The sequence below is a fragment of the Cinclus cinclus genome, chromosome 14, assembly GCF_963662255.1.
Source record: "Cinclus cinclus chromosome 14, bCinCin1.1, whole genome shotgun sequence".
NCBI lineage: Eukaryota > Metazoa > Chordata > Aves > Passeriformes > Cinclidae > Cinclus > Cinclus cinclus.
Genome location: NC_085059.1, coordinates 9997504 through 10013476, shown reverse-complemented (window position 1 = coordinate 10013476; position 15973 = coordinate 9997504). Strand labels below are relative to the sequence as shown.

At 37.4% G+C, this 15973-nt stretch overlaps 1 protein-coding gene across 3 annotated transcripts in view; it reads right to left on the bottom strand.

The window, feature by feature from the left end:
- The window catches only part of GABRB2 (gamma-aminobutyric acid type A receptor subunit beta2), a 140330-nt gene that overhangs the window by 19611 nt on the left and 104746 nt on the right, over positions 1-15973 (bottom strand). For 2 of the 3 annotated variants that reach the window (XM_062502043.1, XM_062502044.1), the window contains exons 6-8: positions 8177-8314; positions 6829-6981; positions 3369-3613 (exon numbers count right to left, since the gene is read on the bottom strand). In XM_062502043.1, the coding sequence (XP_062358027.1) occupies positions 3369-3613; positions 6829-6981; positions 8177-8314 (536 nt within the window). Of the gene's footprint in view, positions 1-3361; positions 3614-6828; positions 6982-8176; positions 8315-15973 lie in introns of all 3 variants that reach the window. The other variant, XM_062502042.1, reaches the window with a different exon arrangement.

Sequence of the window (15973 nt, the reverse complement as noted above, 5' to 3'; positions counted from 1 at the left end):
CCCTGGAATCTGTCCATGAAAGAGAATTCAACAGCATAAAGGGAGCATGAATTAACTTTGATTTTGCAAGCAGCTGTGGATAAGGACCAATCAGTACATCTCCTCTCACCACCTTCTGTTGACTGAAAGTTGTATGAGATTGTTACCAAACAAGAGTGTTGGAATTTCAAGAAAACTATTACAGATTTTCTGGTCTATAAAATATAAACAAAGATGCTGTGCTATAAACAGCAGTTCCAGTAACTATTTATCCACCTCTTTTACAGTGTCAACGCTGAATGCAGTAACAGAAGTTGTTTTGCGTAGAAGTTTTCATCCTCATGTTTTGAGGTTTATTCCTCATGGCATCAATCTTCTCTCATATAGTATTTGATTCTGATAAGTTCATAATATTGCACATAGTGATTCAAGAGGAATCTTGTAATATCACAAAAGAACACACATACCTTGTAAAATCAGTCTTTCACTATTGTAGCCTAGTTAAAGTTGAATGTTTGTGAGATTCCATTTCTAAAATATGTTGGTTTTTATGAAAAACTGTTTCTGAACTAATTTCAACACTTCAGACACCTTTTTGATTCTTACAAATGAAAACAATTACATGATATTTGTCTTCCTGTAATAGATAAAATATTCAGGTCCATTAAATATTAATACATTTTCTTGCTGCTGGTCAAACAACAAGAGCTGTCAGCTCCTTTCCTTCTCCCCAGAGCAGTCTCTGTGCAGTAAGACAAGTTCTCTGATCCTCTCCTATTTGATTCCCTGTCTATTGCTTAAAGGATTGCAAACCTGATTACCAGATCAGAGTGGATCTGGATCCCAGAGTGGAACTGCCATAGACTGTTGTTGATATTTTTTTTTTTTTCTTTCCGCTCTGCCTCTGGAATATCCTCCGATTGACATGCTAAGGGACATTGATGGCTGGGTCCTTGAGTCCTTGAGATGGGGGAGGGAGAGCCTCCCTGGTTTTTGGGAGTTGCTCTCAGAGGGCAGGGTGGAGTGGAGGGGGTGGTTAGAAGATTAGAAGCAGGTAAAGGAGCCTGGGAGGCAGTTGCTCATTCGCTTGCTCTTGGGAGTTGGTGCTGCTGCTACCCCGCCATCCCAACGCCACGAGCTGCCTCTTCTGTTGTCGGACCCCGCACTGCTGCCCTGTTTGGACACTTTCTCGCTTCAGCTTGTTATCTCCAAGCATCCTGTTGGAGCACTGGGACTGACGCTGTGAGCAAAGCATCTCCATTCGTTTCCCATCTGGGACAGTGCTGCCATCACCCCCAGCCCTCCTGCAGCTGTGGACTGGAACTGGGTTACTGCTCTGTTTGTTGTTAATTCCATAGCTGTTGTTTTGTTTGTCTTGTTAGATATTCTAGAAAAGAACTGCTATTCCTATCCCCATATCTTTGTCTGAGAGCCCCTTAATTTCAAAATTATACTAATTCAGAGGGAGGGATTTCTTTCTCCATTTTGAGGGAAGGCCCTGCTCTTCCCTAGCACACCTGTCTTTTTCAAACCAGGACAAGTGTTAACCATGCTGGCCTAGTACATTAGCTACAAGGCTCAGTATAAAAAAAAAATACAAATCATGTAAAGCTGTTACTTGTGTTCCACAGTATACCTTGGGTAAGCTGGTAAATTTCTGCAACATTTATTGAAATTAATTTACTCTGCCTAGCGAATTGGATTAGCATACCAGTTAGTGCTTTCAAATTCTTTTTCATGGTCAGCAATTTGCCACTGGACTTCAGCTATTCTGTTACACAGCTGAAAGATTATTGCATGAACAAGAATATTGAAAAAACCACAAGTGAAGCAAAGTGTACAAAAATATACCTCAGCCAGAGGTGGTATTCTGACACCTATGGATCTTGAATTTCCGTTGATGTTAGAGGAAAGGCTTCAGGTAAATGCAGGTCTTGTCTTACAAAATTACTTACAGGATAGTTTATAGCATTTTTCAAAAAGTGAAATTTAATTTTAAAAAACCAGAAAAACCCCTTGACAAATTAAGTAAAACTCACAGATTTTCTTTCATTGCTGAAAAATCACCACTAGAAATAAAAACACATTACAGTGTCTTCATGAACTTTACTTTCATGCTAAAAGATTATATTAACAAAACAAAAAATTAAACTCATCATTATGAGTATGACTTTATTAATTAAAATAATGTTTTTCTCCAAAAAAAAGTAAAAAGTAAACCAATGAATGGATGAGATCTGAATCATGGTGATATAACTCTCCTTCTTACTATATTATAACCTATACAAAACTACAACCTATAAAACTATTTTGTGCTTTCAATGTGTGATGGATTTTTGGAATAAAATATTCTTCTATCTGCAGGCCCACTATGTACGTAGAGGTTCTGAACAAACATTAGAAATCTCACTACTAGAGCAGTATGAAACTTAAGTTTCCAATTGACAGATAATCCCTTGGGTTTTAGTAATGCAGATTTTTTTTTTTTTTTTAATTCTGACTTGGATTTTTTTCTCCTTGGACTGTCCTCAAGAATTATAACTCAAAGAGCTTCCCCGACAAAAAACAAAAAAAATCCCCAAATCCCCCCAAACATAATTCAACCTTATTTAACTTTCCAATTTTGCATGTGTGTGAAAGTTTATACATTTTAGACTGAGAATATTTTTGCATTCAGCACAGATTTGCCACTGTGTGATATTCATCCCAAAATGGTCAAAGTGATAAATTACAAGTGCTTTATGATAAGTGCCCCATTTTCATTAAGCATAATGGATACTTCTCCCTAAAGTGTGTATCTTGGCAAATATCTTTTCTGCCTCAATTCTTCATCCCTAGGGGGCCATTTTAGATTCAAAATTAAGTACACAGCACATTGCTGGTTTATTTCTGAGAAGTTCCTCGTTTAGTCAATTGTATCTTAGCCCATTATACATTAAAAATATGCAAACTTGTCAAGCTTTAAACACTTGCGTGACAAATATTTCTTACCCAGCTCATCTGAAAGATTTATGAAAGCAGGTTAAATTTAGGTTTTAGTTCCAATGTTCTATACAGCTTTTACTAGAATATACAGCCATCATTTTGGATTTATTCCTTTGGAAACAGACTGTACATATTCATTCTAAATTCTGACTAAGAAAACATCTCTCAGTAAAGCTTCATTGACTGCATGCTTTAGAAACAAGTCATTCAGCTTTCCAGGCTAGAGGGCAGCATTCATTGCTGAGGTGGCTAAGTACACTGCTCTGCAGAGCTAAGACAAGGTCATCATAATTACACTCCACTCCAAGAAATTTTCTCCAAGAAATTACACTTTAAAGCACTGACAGAAGTGAGAGTCTGCCTTCCTGGGGAGATGCTAAAAAGTTATCCCCATTACAGTTTACCTTATTGACATCCATTCGCAACTTCTCATTGTTGGCACTGGCAGCCTTTTCTGCTGCTTTCTTTTGGCGCTGAGGTCCCCTCCCAAAGAAGATGTAGTTGACCAATGCATACTCCAGCAGAGCCATGAAAACGAAGACAAAACACCCCATAAGGTACATATCAATGGCTTTCACATATGGAATTTTGGGAAGAGTCTCTCGAAGATGGGTGTTTATCGTTGTCATTGTGAGCACAGTTGTGATTCCTGGAAAAAAGAATTGAAAAGTCTAGTGATTGAAATAATTGTAATTATCTGTTCTAGAATAATAATTTATACTAGTCAAATACTAGAGTTGAAAAATATAATTTTTGCCCCCGGTGGAAAAAAGATACCTCTAACCTCTATCCATATTCATAGACTCCTAGATATGTTTGGGTTGGAAGGGAACTCCAAAACCATCTAATACCATGGGCAGGGAACTTTCCACTAGACCAGGTTGCTCATAACCTCTTCCACCCTGGTCTTGAATATTTCCAGGGATAGGGAAGCCCCAACTCCAGGCAACATCATCCACTGTCTCACTACTCTCATGGTGAAGAATTTCTGCCTAAAATCTAATCTAAATCCACACACTGTCAGTTTAAAAGCATACCTCTTTGTCCCAAGGCCCTCTCCAACTCTCTTGGTACCTTTTAGGCTCTCAAAGGTGCTCTAAGGCTTCCCTGGAGACTTCTGTGCTCCAGGCTGAACAATTCCAACTCCCTGTCTTCATAGAGAGAGGTGCTCCAGTCATGCAGTTATCTTTGTGACATTTCTCCAGCCTGTTAAGGTCCCTCTGGATGGCATCTCCCCTCCAGCATGGGGACAGCACCACACAGCTCAGTGACTTGCTGAAGATGCCCTCAAATCCCATTGTCCATGTTTCTGACAGAGATGTTAAGCAGCACCAATCCCCACACAGATCCCTGAGGATCCTTGTCACTGGTCTCCACTCAGACATCAAACTGTTGACTGCAACTATTTAAGTGCAAACATCCAGCCAATTCCTTATCCACTGAGTGGTCCACCCAACAAATCCATAACTCTTCCTTTCAGAGAGAAGGATATCATGCATAACCGTTTCAGATGCTTTGTGCAAGTCCAGGTAGATTACATCAGTTGCTCTTCCTTCATTCCACCAGTGCTGGGACCCTGTAGTAGATGGCCACAGACTTTGTCAGGCACAACTTGCCCTTAGTGAAGCCAGGTTGGCTCTCATCAATCACCTCCTTTGTTTCCATGTGCCTTAGAATAGTTGCCAGGAGGATCTGCTCCATGACCTTGACAGGTACCAATGTGAGACTGACAGCTCTGTAGTTCTCCAAGTCTTCTTTGTTTTTCCCCCTCTTAAAAAGACAGGCTTTGCTTCCACTTTTCCAGTCAGTAAAACTTCACCAGACTGCCATGGCTTCTCAAATATGATAGATAGAGTTTTAGCCAATTTATTTGCCAGTTCCCTCAGGACCTGCAGATGCATCTCATCAAGTCTCAAAGACTTGTACTTGGGATCCCCAGGTTCCTTAGGTGGTCTCAGACAAGATCCCTTAAGCAGGTGGTTCTTCATTCTCCCAGTCCCAGCCTTTGCCTTTTGTAACTTGGGCAATGTGTGTGGAGCACTTGTCCATGAGAGCAAGGCATTAAAAAGGTGCTCAGTACCTCACTCTTCTCCAGACCCTGGGTATCCAGGCCACCTGTTTCCTTTCAGAGAGGACTTCCATTTTCCCTTACCGTCTTTTAGCACTGATGTACCTATATAGAAGTTTTTCTTGCTGCCTTTGACATCTCTGGACAGATTTAGCTCTGTCTTAGGGCTTTAGCTTACCTAACCTGATCCCTGGCTGCTCAGATTTTTTTTTTTTTTGCATTTCTCACAGGCTACCTGACCTTGCTGCCACTCTCTATAGATTTCCTTTCTGTGATTGAATTTTTTCAGGAACATCTTGTTCAGTCCTTATCTTGGACTTGGATATTTGCATAGCATAAAAAATTTATTACATCTGAAATAAATTGAACTCAGTCAAGCAAACAGTAGTTGGATTCCATAAGTATATTTTTAACCAGCTAAACTGCAACCTTCTGTAATGAGTCTCACTTAAAAATTACAGGCTACAGTCACTTTATCTTGCTTTCTTTCAGCATTTTCAGGATGTTGGCAGTCTCAAATTCTTAAGGCAAAATGCTACACAGAAAGGTCTGGTAAAACTCAGATATATTCTATAACATTAAAATGTCAAATTCTTAGTGATATCTTTTATGGGCATTTACCTATTTTACCTATATAAGAGCTCTGCTGGCAGGAATCAGTCTGATTTATACAAAATTTGGCAATAGATAGAGATACTTATTTTTTAACATGCTCCTTATGATGAGGGGCACAGAATAAACAGGCACACATGGGACTAGTGATGAGATTTACAAATACTCCAGACATTAATTAGGGAAAGATTTTTGCTTTTGGAATGTAAGGTAACAGTAAGGAAAAAAATGGAGACTCTTACAATAGTTTAGGTTGGAAAACACCTTTAAGTTCATTGAATGCAATCTTTAACTCAGCACTGCCACCATTAAACCATGTCCCCAAGCACCAAATCTACACATCTTTTAAATCCCTTCATGAATGTTAACTCCACCACTTCCCAAAACAGCCTCTACCAGGGCTGGAAACCTTTTTGGTGAAGAGATTTCTCCTAGTCTTACCTAAACCTCCCCTGGCATAACTTGAGGCCATTTCATCTTGTCCTTCCACTTGTTACTTGGCAGAAGAGACCAACCCCCAGCTGGCTGCACCCTCCTCCCAGGGAGTTTTAGAGAGCAACAAGGTCCCCCTGAGCCTCCTTTTCTGCAGGCTGAGTTCCCCCAGCTCCCTCACCTGCCCCTCACCAGTCTTGTGCTCCACACCCTACCCCAGCACTGTTGCCCTTCTCTGGACACACTCCAGCCCCTCAATGTCTGTCTTGAAGTGAAGAGCCTAGAACTGGACACAGGGTTTGAGGCACAGCCTCCTCCCTCAACGTAAGGACAAGTGAGCTATAGAACCCTAGTAAAATTTTATTTAGTTCCTGAAAGGAAAAGTAATTTATAATCCATAACACAATGCTGAACGTGTGCTCTGGACTGCCACGGGCAAAGCAAACTAAGCACATTCTTTTTGGAGAAAAAACAAGAAGCAAAAGAACAATGGAATATGTTGAGACAATTAGGCTAATTTCCATTATAATGGTTATACAGTTAGCTGATTCAGACATGAAATCACTTTAATTTTTATTTAAATTCTGATGCTTTAAATGCTGATTTAAATAATACAAAGCTTAACAAGCCAGACATAAAAAGTTCTAACACCTATTTTTTTTTATTTTCAAATCATGCACTATCCACTCAGCCAGAAGCTAGAAAAAACATTCAGCTAATGCATACTGCATGAAATGTGTAAAAATGCCTACCTAAAGCAACTCTTGCAGCTGAAGCATCATAATTAATCCAGAAGGAAACCCAGGACAGGATAGTGATCAGAATAGAAGGCATGTAGGTCTGCAGAATGAAGTAACCAATGTTTCTCTTAAGTTTAAAGCTGAGAGACAGCCTTGGGTAGGCACCTACAAAAGAATATTTGGTATGGCCATAATTTATTTGTGTAATGCCTGAAAACATTTTTCTTTTCTATCATTTTGGTTATATTTTTCATTCAACATAGCACACTCAGAGCTGAAATATCCAGGATATTCAGCTGCAAAATTTCCAACAGGAATTGGGATTAAATCATCTTTTATGCTAAGGATGCAAAGATGCTCTAGTTGTTTGTCAGCTGGTAATCATTAACATTCAACAATCAACAGCCAAAATACACATTACAGCAACAGAGCAACGAAGAAATGCCTCTTCCCTGACAAGCTGTTGTATGTCAGCTTCAGTGTAACCCTTACCCTAAAACCTCTCTCAAAGAACTGCAACACTTGTCTTTCGTCACTGGACACCAGAAATATTGTAGTGTATGAAACATTTGTTAATATGGGGGCCTAGAAATCATTCTACAAGTCCCATTCTGCTTGATTTTGAAGAATTTGGGGTGTACAATCCTTCAATATTCCCTCCAAAGATGATTTCTACCCGTATCTGGAAAGTGAGTTTTGAAAATAATTTTTTTAATACATCTAATGGGTTTCTCAGGTAGGTAGAAAACATCTCCTAGTAACAGCCCAATCCAACTCTTTCCTCTCTTGAACAATTTAATGTCATTGAAATATGTTAGTTATTTGTTTGCTTATTATTGTAATTTCATGAAATCCAATCTGATTTTCTGTTCCTTTTCAGGAATCACCTTTTCAGCCTTCAAAAAGTCATACATTTGCTAGAATAGGCTAAACTGAAAAACCTGGAAAAGCATTTTAAAGATTTTATACTCAAGACAAAATAATTAGTCTAATATATCTCCAACTTGACAAAAGAAACATCTAAAAATACAGAGAAAAAGGTTCCTAAATTTCCTACGTGCTGGGTTGGGGTTATGGCACAGAGGAGTAAGTGGCTTAATCAGTTTTCCTAGGTAAACAGAAAATACAGCTCATTTGATGAACCTTAACATGACAGATTACTGCGCCCTCTTCATATGTTAATGAATGATGCCTTCTAAACTATGGAAGCTGTAATAAAAACTTCTGCTTTCCAAATTCACAGTTGCTGCTCTATTTTATTCCTGTTTCTAAAAGTTTTGCTTCTCAACAGCACACTGAGAATTAATCCAGCTTTAAAAGTTTTTGGAAGAATTCCCCTTTGAAGGTCCCCTCCACAAACCTGTAGAGAAAACAACATTCTTGGTGATAAGCTTGTAGTCTACAATGGAGAACTGTGGCAGTTCGATCTTTGTCACTCCTGTGACTGCATTATCACCCCCACGCCAATAAAATTCAATGTCATCTGTTGTATAGCCATCTACAAAAACAGGAATAAACAAGTGAGATACAAATCTCTTCTGACATCATGGGGAACAGGTCATTAACTCAAAATACATAAAATATATTTCTAAAATTGAACCATTTATAAAAATACAGACACAGGTCATTCCAAATATAACTTCCAAAGGCAATCCTACACTATTTTATTATTTGTTTGGCTTGCATTTTTTAAAGATATATTACACGAATGTATTAACAAAACAGACCTTTAAAACCAAATTAAGACTACACACATTCCATCTCTAGATAGCAACTGTACATCGACTTAAGGTAATTACTGATCCCGAGGCTGGATAAAACGAGTTTGCTGTAATTTCTGTTCCTGAGCTGAAACAACAGCACTGGCAATGTTTAGTCTTTAGCTGTAAAAAACCAGCATAATTCTTTTTCTAAAATGGCTTGAATGCAGTAAAAGACAGCCACATTCAGTAGTGCTTGTAAGAGGCACTGTAGGAAGCAACTGTAGCAGATGCAACACCCATCAGTGACAAAGAAACCACCCACAAGAAATCAACCAAAGAAAAAAGGTTCCCACCACTTAAAAAAACACCCCAGAACACAGCACATGTTCACATAGTCATAAAATGTGTCCATGAAAAAGGAATCTGGATTCCCAAATGGCAGCTGAGCCAAATTGCATGCTCCAGAGTTGGTGCAGAGAAATGATCATCAGACATCAGAAATAAATCTACTGCAAAACCAGGTAATACAATAGTCATTAATGTTTCGTTATGCATTAATCTAAAGATTTTTGTCATTGAAAGTTGCAAATAAAATCAACTAAAACACAGAATAATGACCATGACTTTTTTGCAAATTGAGATAATAAATATATAAAACACCTTCATTTTAAGTCCTCATCCACAGACAAAGGACAAAATTGTACACTAAATGCCATTTTAGAGTGCTCAAATACCACTAAATTTCAAGGAATAATGCACAGAATCCATAAAACTGTTTCTGTGCCTCACTAATATTTGATAATCCAAGTAGAATCCAGGTGTACAGCATTAGCTGAAGGCAAGCAAGTTTGAAGATGTGAACCAAATAATCTGTAAAGACACTGAAACAACTATAAAAACCTATTTAGTACACACAACTTTTAAAAGTATTTTGGTAGACACATTACTTTAGTATGTTGATAGCAATTCCAGAGTTTTGAATATGAGACCCCTTTACTTTTACAATCTTTAGAAAAGAGGCAGAGAGTTTACTTATGTTTCCCTGCCTAGCAACAGTTTATATTTTTCAAGTCTTTTTCTAAGCTTTCAGAAAGAGAAAAATAAAATAAAATCTGAAATAAAGTCTAAAATAAAATAAGGATGAATAATTATACTGGTTGATCTTGCGATGTAAAAGCAATTTCCTGAACTTCATATTATGAAAAATATAACAACATCCTTAGAGAGTTTAGGAAGGTTGATATTGCTTTTTTGGGAGTATCTTTGTGATACTGTCAAGTTTTGCTGATATTCTGACATCTACCCTGCCCTCCAATAGCAAGTTCCAGATTCTAATAACATTTACTGAACTTGGTGGGATTAAATGAAGTAATTTATTTAATTCGGAGGTAACTAAACTGTTAAACTTCACAGCTAATAAATCTATATTTTATTTTTATTTTGTTTATTTGTGAAAAAAACCCAAATGCTAAAACAAGTTTCAGCAGGGAAAAACCCTACTTTTCTATGTAAGAGAAAGTTTATAAAAAAGCTATAAGGATTTTTATTTGGTTGTATTTTTTAGAATATCTGTTAGAAGAACTTTTTTGCCGAACTGCCTATGAACAGTTTAACCTTGAACTGTCTAATCTTACCTGGGTTTACGCAAGAGAACTCCTGGATTTACATTCCAGCTGACTGCAAAATGCCTCAGCATTACCCTCTACCAGGAAGACATGGTTCAGCTTCTTCCTGGATTCTCACAGCCTTAACACCAAGCAAACATTGACAACTACTTCTTAGGAGAGAGGAATCCTTGGAAACTCTCACCCAAAGTTTCAAACCGAAGATTCCAAACTGCAGCTCTGGGTGGCTTTGGGGAGAACTCGCTGCTGCTTAAGGGAATTACATTGGGCAAATGATAAGCTGAGACAGACTCAGAATGACAATCCTTGTTAGTACCTATCAATAAGGAGAATCTCAGGAAGTCTCTTTAAGCTTTCACTAAAATACTTCTCTTTCCAGAAAGGATAAATTATCCCATTCATTTCAGAGCATGGAGAAGAATATCACAGTCATCTGCACATGAATGCTCTTGTGTACTGCTAAAGTATCCATAGATAATTGGATATCAAGTCTGAAAACATCTGCCAAAAGAGACAATGGGCCTATTCATTCTCTAGCGGGTGTTTTACAGTAAAATTCAATTACCTGTGGCTATAATAAACTCCTTCTACAGATACCTGGGACTCAAAACAACTCTACTTACAAGTTTAAATTATTTAAAGAGCAACCAATTTAAAGTAGTAATAAGCAGTCCAGAAAAACCAATCTGTAGCTCTTGACAAGAAAAAAACAAGAGTTAATAAAGTCAGTTCAGTATTTCTGAATTATCAGACATGTTGGTAAAGTAGAAATGTAAGCATACTAAACCCAAAAATGTTCCAAGTAATCTTTGCAAGAATATAAGCTTAGCACAGAACCCTATTTGTTTTAGACTGCAAAACAACTGTAGGTTTACTATATATTAAATTGTATGCAGCTCTGTTGCTACCAGAGAGCACCTGATTGATTGCTTTTCCCTCAATCATTTATACATCATCATCAGCACGATTTACTTCACATTCAGAAAGTTCAATTTCTCATTTCTGTCATACATCACACACTGGCAGTCAACCAAATCAATACACTGTCCTGGTAATATGGCACCAATCCTGAGAGAAGCAAAGCATTCTTGACTTCCATTAACAGGGACAGGGAGTTTATCATCGTGCATACATTGAGGAATGATAGATGACAAAGCACTGTAGAGGAAAAACAAACAACTAGTAGAACATAAAATAAAATCCCCTTCACACAGAAACTATAAAAGCACCAATTTTTGCCAGCCTGTTCAAGACAAGTCAAAACCAGGAAATTATTCTAATACAAACAACCTAAAATGAAAGCTGAAACATTAGTGGCTGAAAATGAAAATATTTAGACACAGGATAATTATCAGAAACACCATACAATAGAAAAGGCAGATTTTTCTGAAAAACTCAGGATTTATCAGGATTCACTCCCTCACAATGCTGTAGTTTATACATGACAGCTGGGAGGTATTTTATGTCTACACATCTACAGTGTGTGCTGTGTAGGAATTCAAGTGCTCCACATTACTGACACTCTGGCAGCACCTGGATTCTGAAGATAAGACATCTGTGGATTTTATTTTTTTTTTTTCGGGGGGCGGGGGGGAAGAAGAGGGAAATGACATAAACATACAAAAGAGTGAAAATGTACCTAAAACAAAGGGAGGATTCCGAGGCCATGCCCTGACCTCTCCCTGCTCTGAACCATCAGGAATTTGTGTAAGCCTGGGCAAGGCATGCACACATCCTGCATCACCTCTGAGCTAAGGAGAACACTTCAGCATGGACAAGGAGACACACGAGACAAAAGCATTCCATTGGCAACTGTCTAAATCCTACCTCCAGCAGCTAAAGCCTATCCAACTAACTGTTCCTTCAGTTACAACCTATTTTCTGTGATTCTGAGCATTGAAAGTATGGAAATTATGATGAAACACAGTTCGGATACTTCAAAATGTAGGCTAAGCAGGTCTGGAGACTTGGTGAAAGCTGGGAGCACACTACCCCTTTTATCACCTGAGGTATTTGTATTTTGCTCACCAATAAAAAACATACAAGAACTCAGTTTACAGCAGATTCTGGACTTAAATACTACTACAAAGCAACCATTTACAAGATGAACACAATATACCTGGTGGAGGACAACAGCTGCATTACACACATGGCATTTTGGGGAAAAAAATCACAAATGTACATTACTATATACAAAACCTATGGCGTCACAGATAGGGAATGAGCAACAACTATTTAATTTCTTCTGGTGCTATCAAATAGATTTTCTTTGCCTAGACACTCACAATATGGTAGCTTCCAAAAAAATGGAGACAACTCATGTATGATATCTATACCCAAATGAATGTTTTGATTACAACTATAAAATATATTGTTAGCTAGCTATCATGATACATGAATTCATATAAATGCAGGTCATAGATTTTCAGAGTAATTGAAGAACTTGACATCTACGGAGCCTGTAAAACAAGATGAATACTATAAAGGAACATTAAGTGATAAATCCTGTTTGTATAACAAGACTGTAGGATACCTTTAGTAGCAATAGCTATACATTTCACTTAATTTTAAACAGAACCACTACTCCCTCCCTTTTCAAGATTTTCTTCAGCAGTTTTGCATTTACACAGAGTAAACAGCAAAACTACTTATAAAATCATAAGTAACATGCAAAGCATGTTTTGAAATTCAGAAGCCTTTCAGAGCTCTCAAACTTGTTTCACTGCATCATTTCCACTTCAGCCTTCACTTATTCATTTCACTTACTCGTTCAAAAACATAGGCAGAAAGAGCAAGTTAGAAGTGTTTCTTTGAATTTGCAGAGATGTTTAAAGCTGAGGCAAGCACAAGACACGAGGTGCTGAAACCAGTGGGGTGATATAAGGGCGAGTATGAAAAGCAGTTTGTGTCAGAGAAATTGGAAAAAAACACATCATACTTGTTTCTTTCTTCTCTTTCTCATTCCCTCAAAATTCTGTCTTTCTGCATAAAATGTTACAATTCTTACATTTCATTTCAAAGGCTTTTCCCCCCTAAGGCTCTGAGAATTTGGATACAAAGAGGATTTTCTGACTGCAGTGAAATTTAATTGATTTGTAGATTAAATTGGCAACATTCTCAAAAAACAATCAATCATTTTCAAGATCTTCAAATGGCTCCTTACTGGAGCCATGGGAGAGTAGAGTGGGTCAAAGAAAGAGACAGAAATGTGATACTGTAATTACTATATACAGTTATTAAAAAAAAAAAAAAAAAAGTCTTTAGATGAGCAAGTGAAATGACAAAAATGATTCCAGGCCTTAGAGTAGGATTTTCATTATATTAGCAGAATCAAGTTTAATTTTCATGTAGGTATATCAGGGTGATTATTGCTTACAGGAAGCCTGGTAATGATTCTGAAAGAGGTTACCTAGAACAGAGGCCGGACAGTGTTAAAGGAATGAAGTAGGTATTTATTAAAAAGGCCTTGAAAGGATACAGTACAAGAGCCCACTGTGACTCCACCTAAGATGGACCCAAGATGGACAGTGTGTCATGAATTTTCATACTTTGGTAAGTTATGGTGCATTTACATATTGGGGTTAATTGTCCAATTACACCTTCAGGTTATGCAGTCCTATCCTCCCACTCTGCCTTCCTCAATCAGCTGTTTTTAGCACTTTTTGGGCCCAAAGCTTCAATGCTGTCTTGGTTCTCAGGCTGAAAAAGGATTATTTTGTCTAACTAAACTGTGAAGAGAACTTGCTAACACTTCATATGAAGTTACAGAAGAGTTACATACTAATGCAGTATAGAATCTGGAAAATATGAAAGCAAAAACATAAGGCATCAGTAACTTACAGAATAGGTATCCAGGTGGATACCTTAATTTAATTTTACCATTAGTTTTTTTTTCCCCTAATGATTTCACTGAAAATCATTCATACTTTAGAGCACCTCCAGCAAAATGCTTTCATAAATGTATTTCCACTGCTACAATATTTCTAGGAAAAGAGACATCAGAACCATATAAGGAGAACTGTATCCATGCAATAATATTCAAAACCCTTTTATCTGCTGGAACACAGCTCTTTCTTGCAATCTTACTGCTTCCATAAGTTCAGTTACTCCCACCAGTACGAATGCTCTAAAAAGCTGTTGGATTGAACACTGTGGAGATCCTGCAAGCCTAAGAGCTCCTCAACCAGCAGACAAGAGTATGTGGAGCAGAACGTGCGTGGTGGAAGGAAGGTCATGGAGGCTCACTGGCACAGAGAGGGTGCCACAGCATCAGAACGAGGTTCCTTTTGGGACTTCAGGGACAAATGGACACTCTCTGTGGAGATTGGAATACAGATCCTTCCCACATCCTTCTTGCAAGAATGCTCTTCATCTTCTGATTTCCATAATCCTTTTGTCCTGCAGACCAAATGCTATGTTTATGCATTAAATACATCCCAGAACACAACAAAATACAACACATCAGGCTCAGTTTTATTTAAATGGCTTGAGGTCCAGGGATTTCCATCACTGTAGAAATTACGTATCTGATTTCTGTAGGCAAACAAACAGCGTTAGATAACTGCACGTGTTTTATACAGTACACAGAAATGTGCTATCCCCTATTCTGCCACAGTTTGTATTCCCTAACCCACTTCATATAGCAGATGACCTTTCCTGAGGATAAGATTGACAGCATTATGTCAGCACATTGATTAAGTCTGGATCATCTTGAAGGTTATTTCAGTGTAGCATGGGTGATATTAAACAAGTAGGTGAAAAAAACATGGGTGGCAACAGTTGTTGACAAAAAGTTAGAGCTAAACATATTTCTCACTTTCACTACTATTAAAATTATGAAGGAAAAAAAAACCCTTTAAAAAAACCCAGATTAGTATACATAGGACTTCTGCAGTAAAGTTTATTATTTCCCTATTACAGACAAAAAAAGGAGTTCCGGAACACACAAGTAACTACACAAGACATAACAAATCTGTCCTAGATGTAAAAGATAGTGGGAAGCTTAGTTTCATATGCAATTAAAAGTAGAGTATGGCAGAAAAAATATTACGAAAACTAATATAATAAACTATTTTCATAAATCTCAATTTTATTGTCAGCAACACAGAAGAACCAAGAAATTTATTCTCACTTCTCATAATGGCACATCTTCAAAGATGCAATATGAAATTGCAATATGTACCATAAAGATGATACAAATCATTGCTGAGGAAAGCAACATTTAGGCAGAAATAAATTTCTATTTAAATGTGAACTGATGCAAATAGGATAAAAATGAATAAAAGAATACTTAAGTGATCTATTTCAATGCCATTAAATCACAAAATGAACAGAACTCAAGTGAAAATAAATTGAGAAAAGACAAGTGCAATCAGATATAAGCAGGCAATGGACTTTTTTTCCCCCAAAACAGAGTGAAAATATAAATTATTTCCTATGTTTAAAGACTTAAGATTTTACTACATAATTCATAGCTGTTTTTTCCACATTTAAATCAATGAAAACAAGTCAAAGTTAAATTTAAAATTGATTTAAATTAAAAAAAAAACCACAAAAAACACCCTCTTCAATATCAAGCTTGATTTTGCTATATCAAGGCTGGCATCAGAAATTGTTTACAGGAAAACAAATCTTGTTTACCCTAGCTCTTGACACTTAATCTCAATCAGAGACAAAGCACATGTCCCAGAAAGCTGAACTGGGAGATCTACTTGGAAGAGAGAACTTTGAATGCCAAGAGACTGCTCGAGGTCTGCTTGAACCTTCTGCCATACTCAAACCCTCCAGTTTAAAGAGCATGATAGTGAACTGCACATAATTTAACAAACA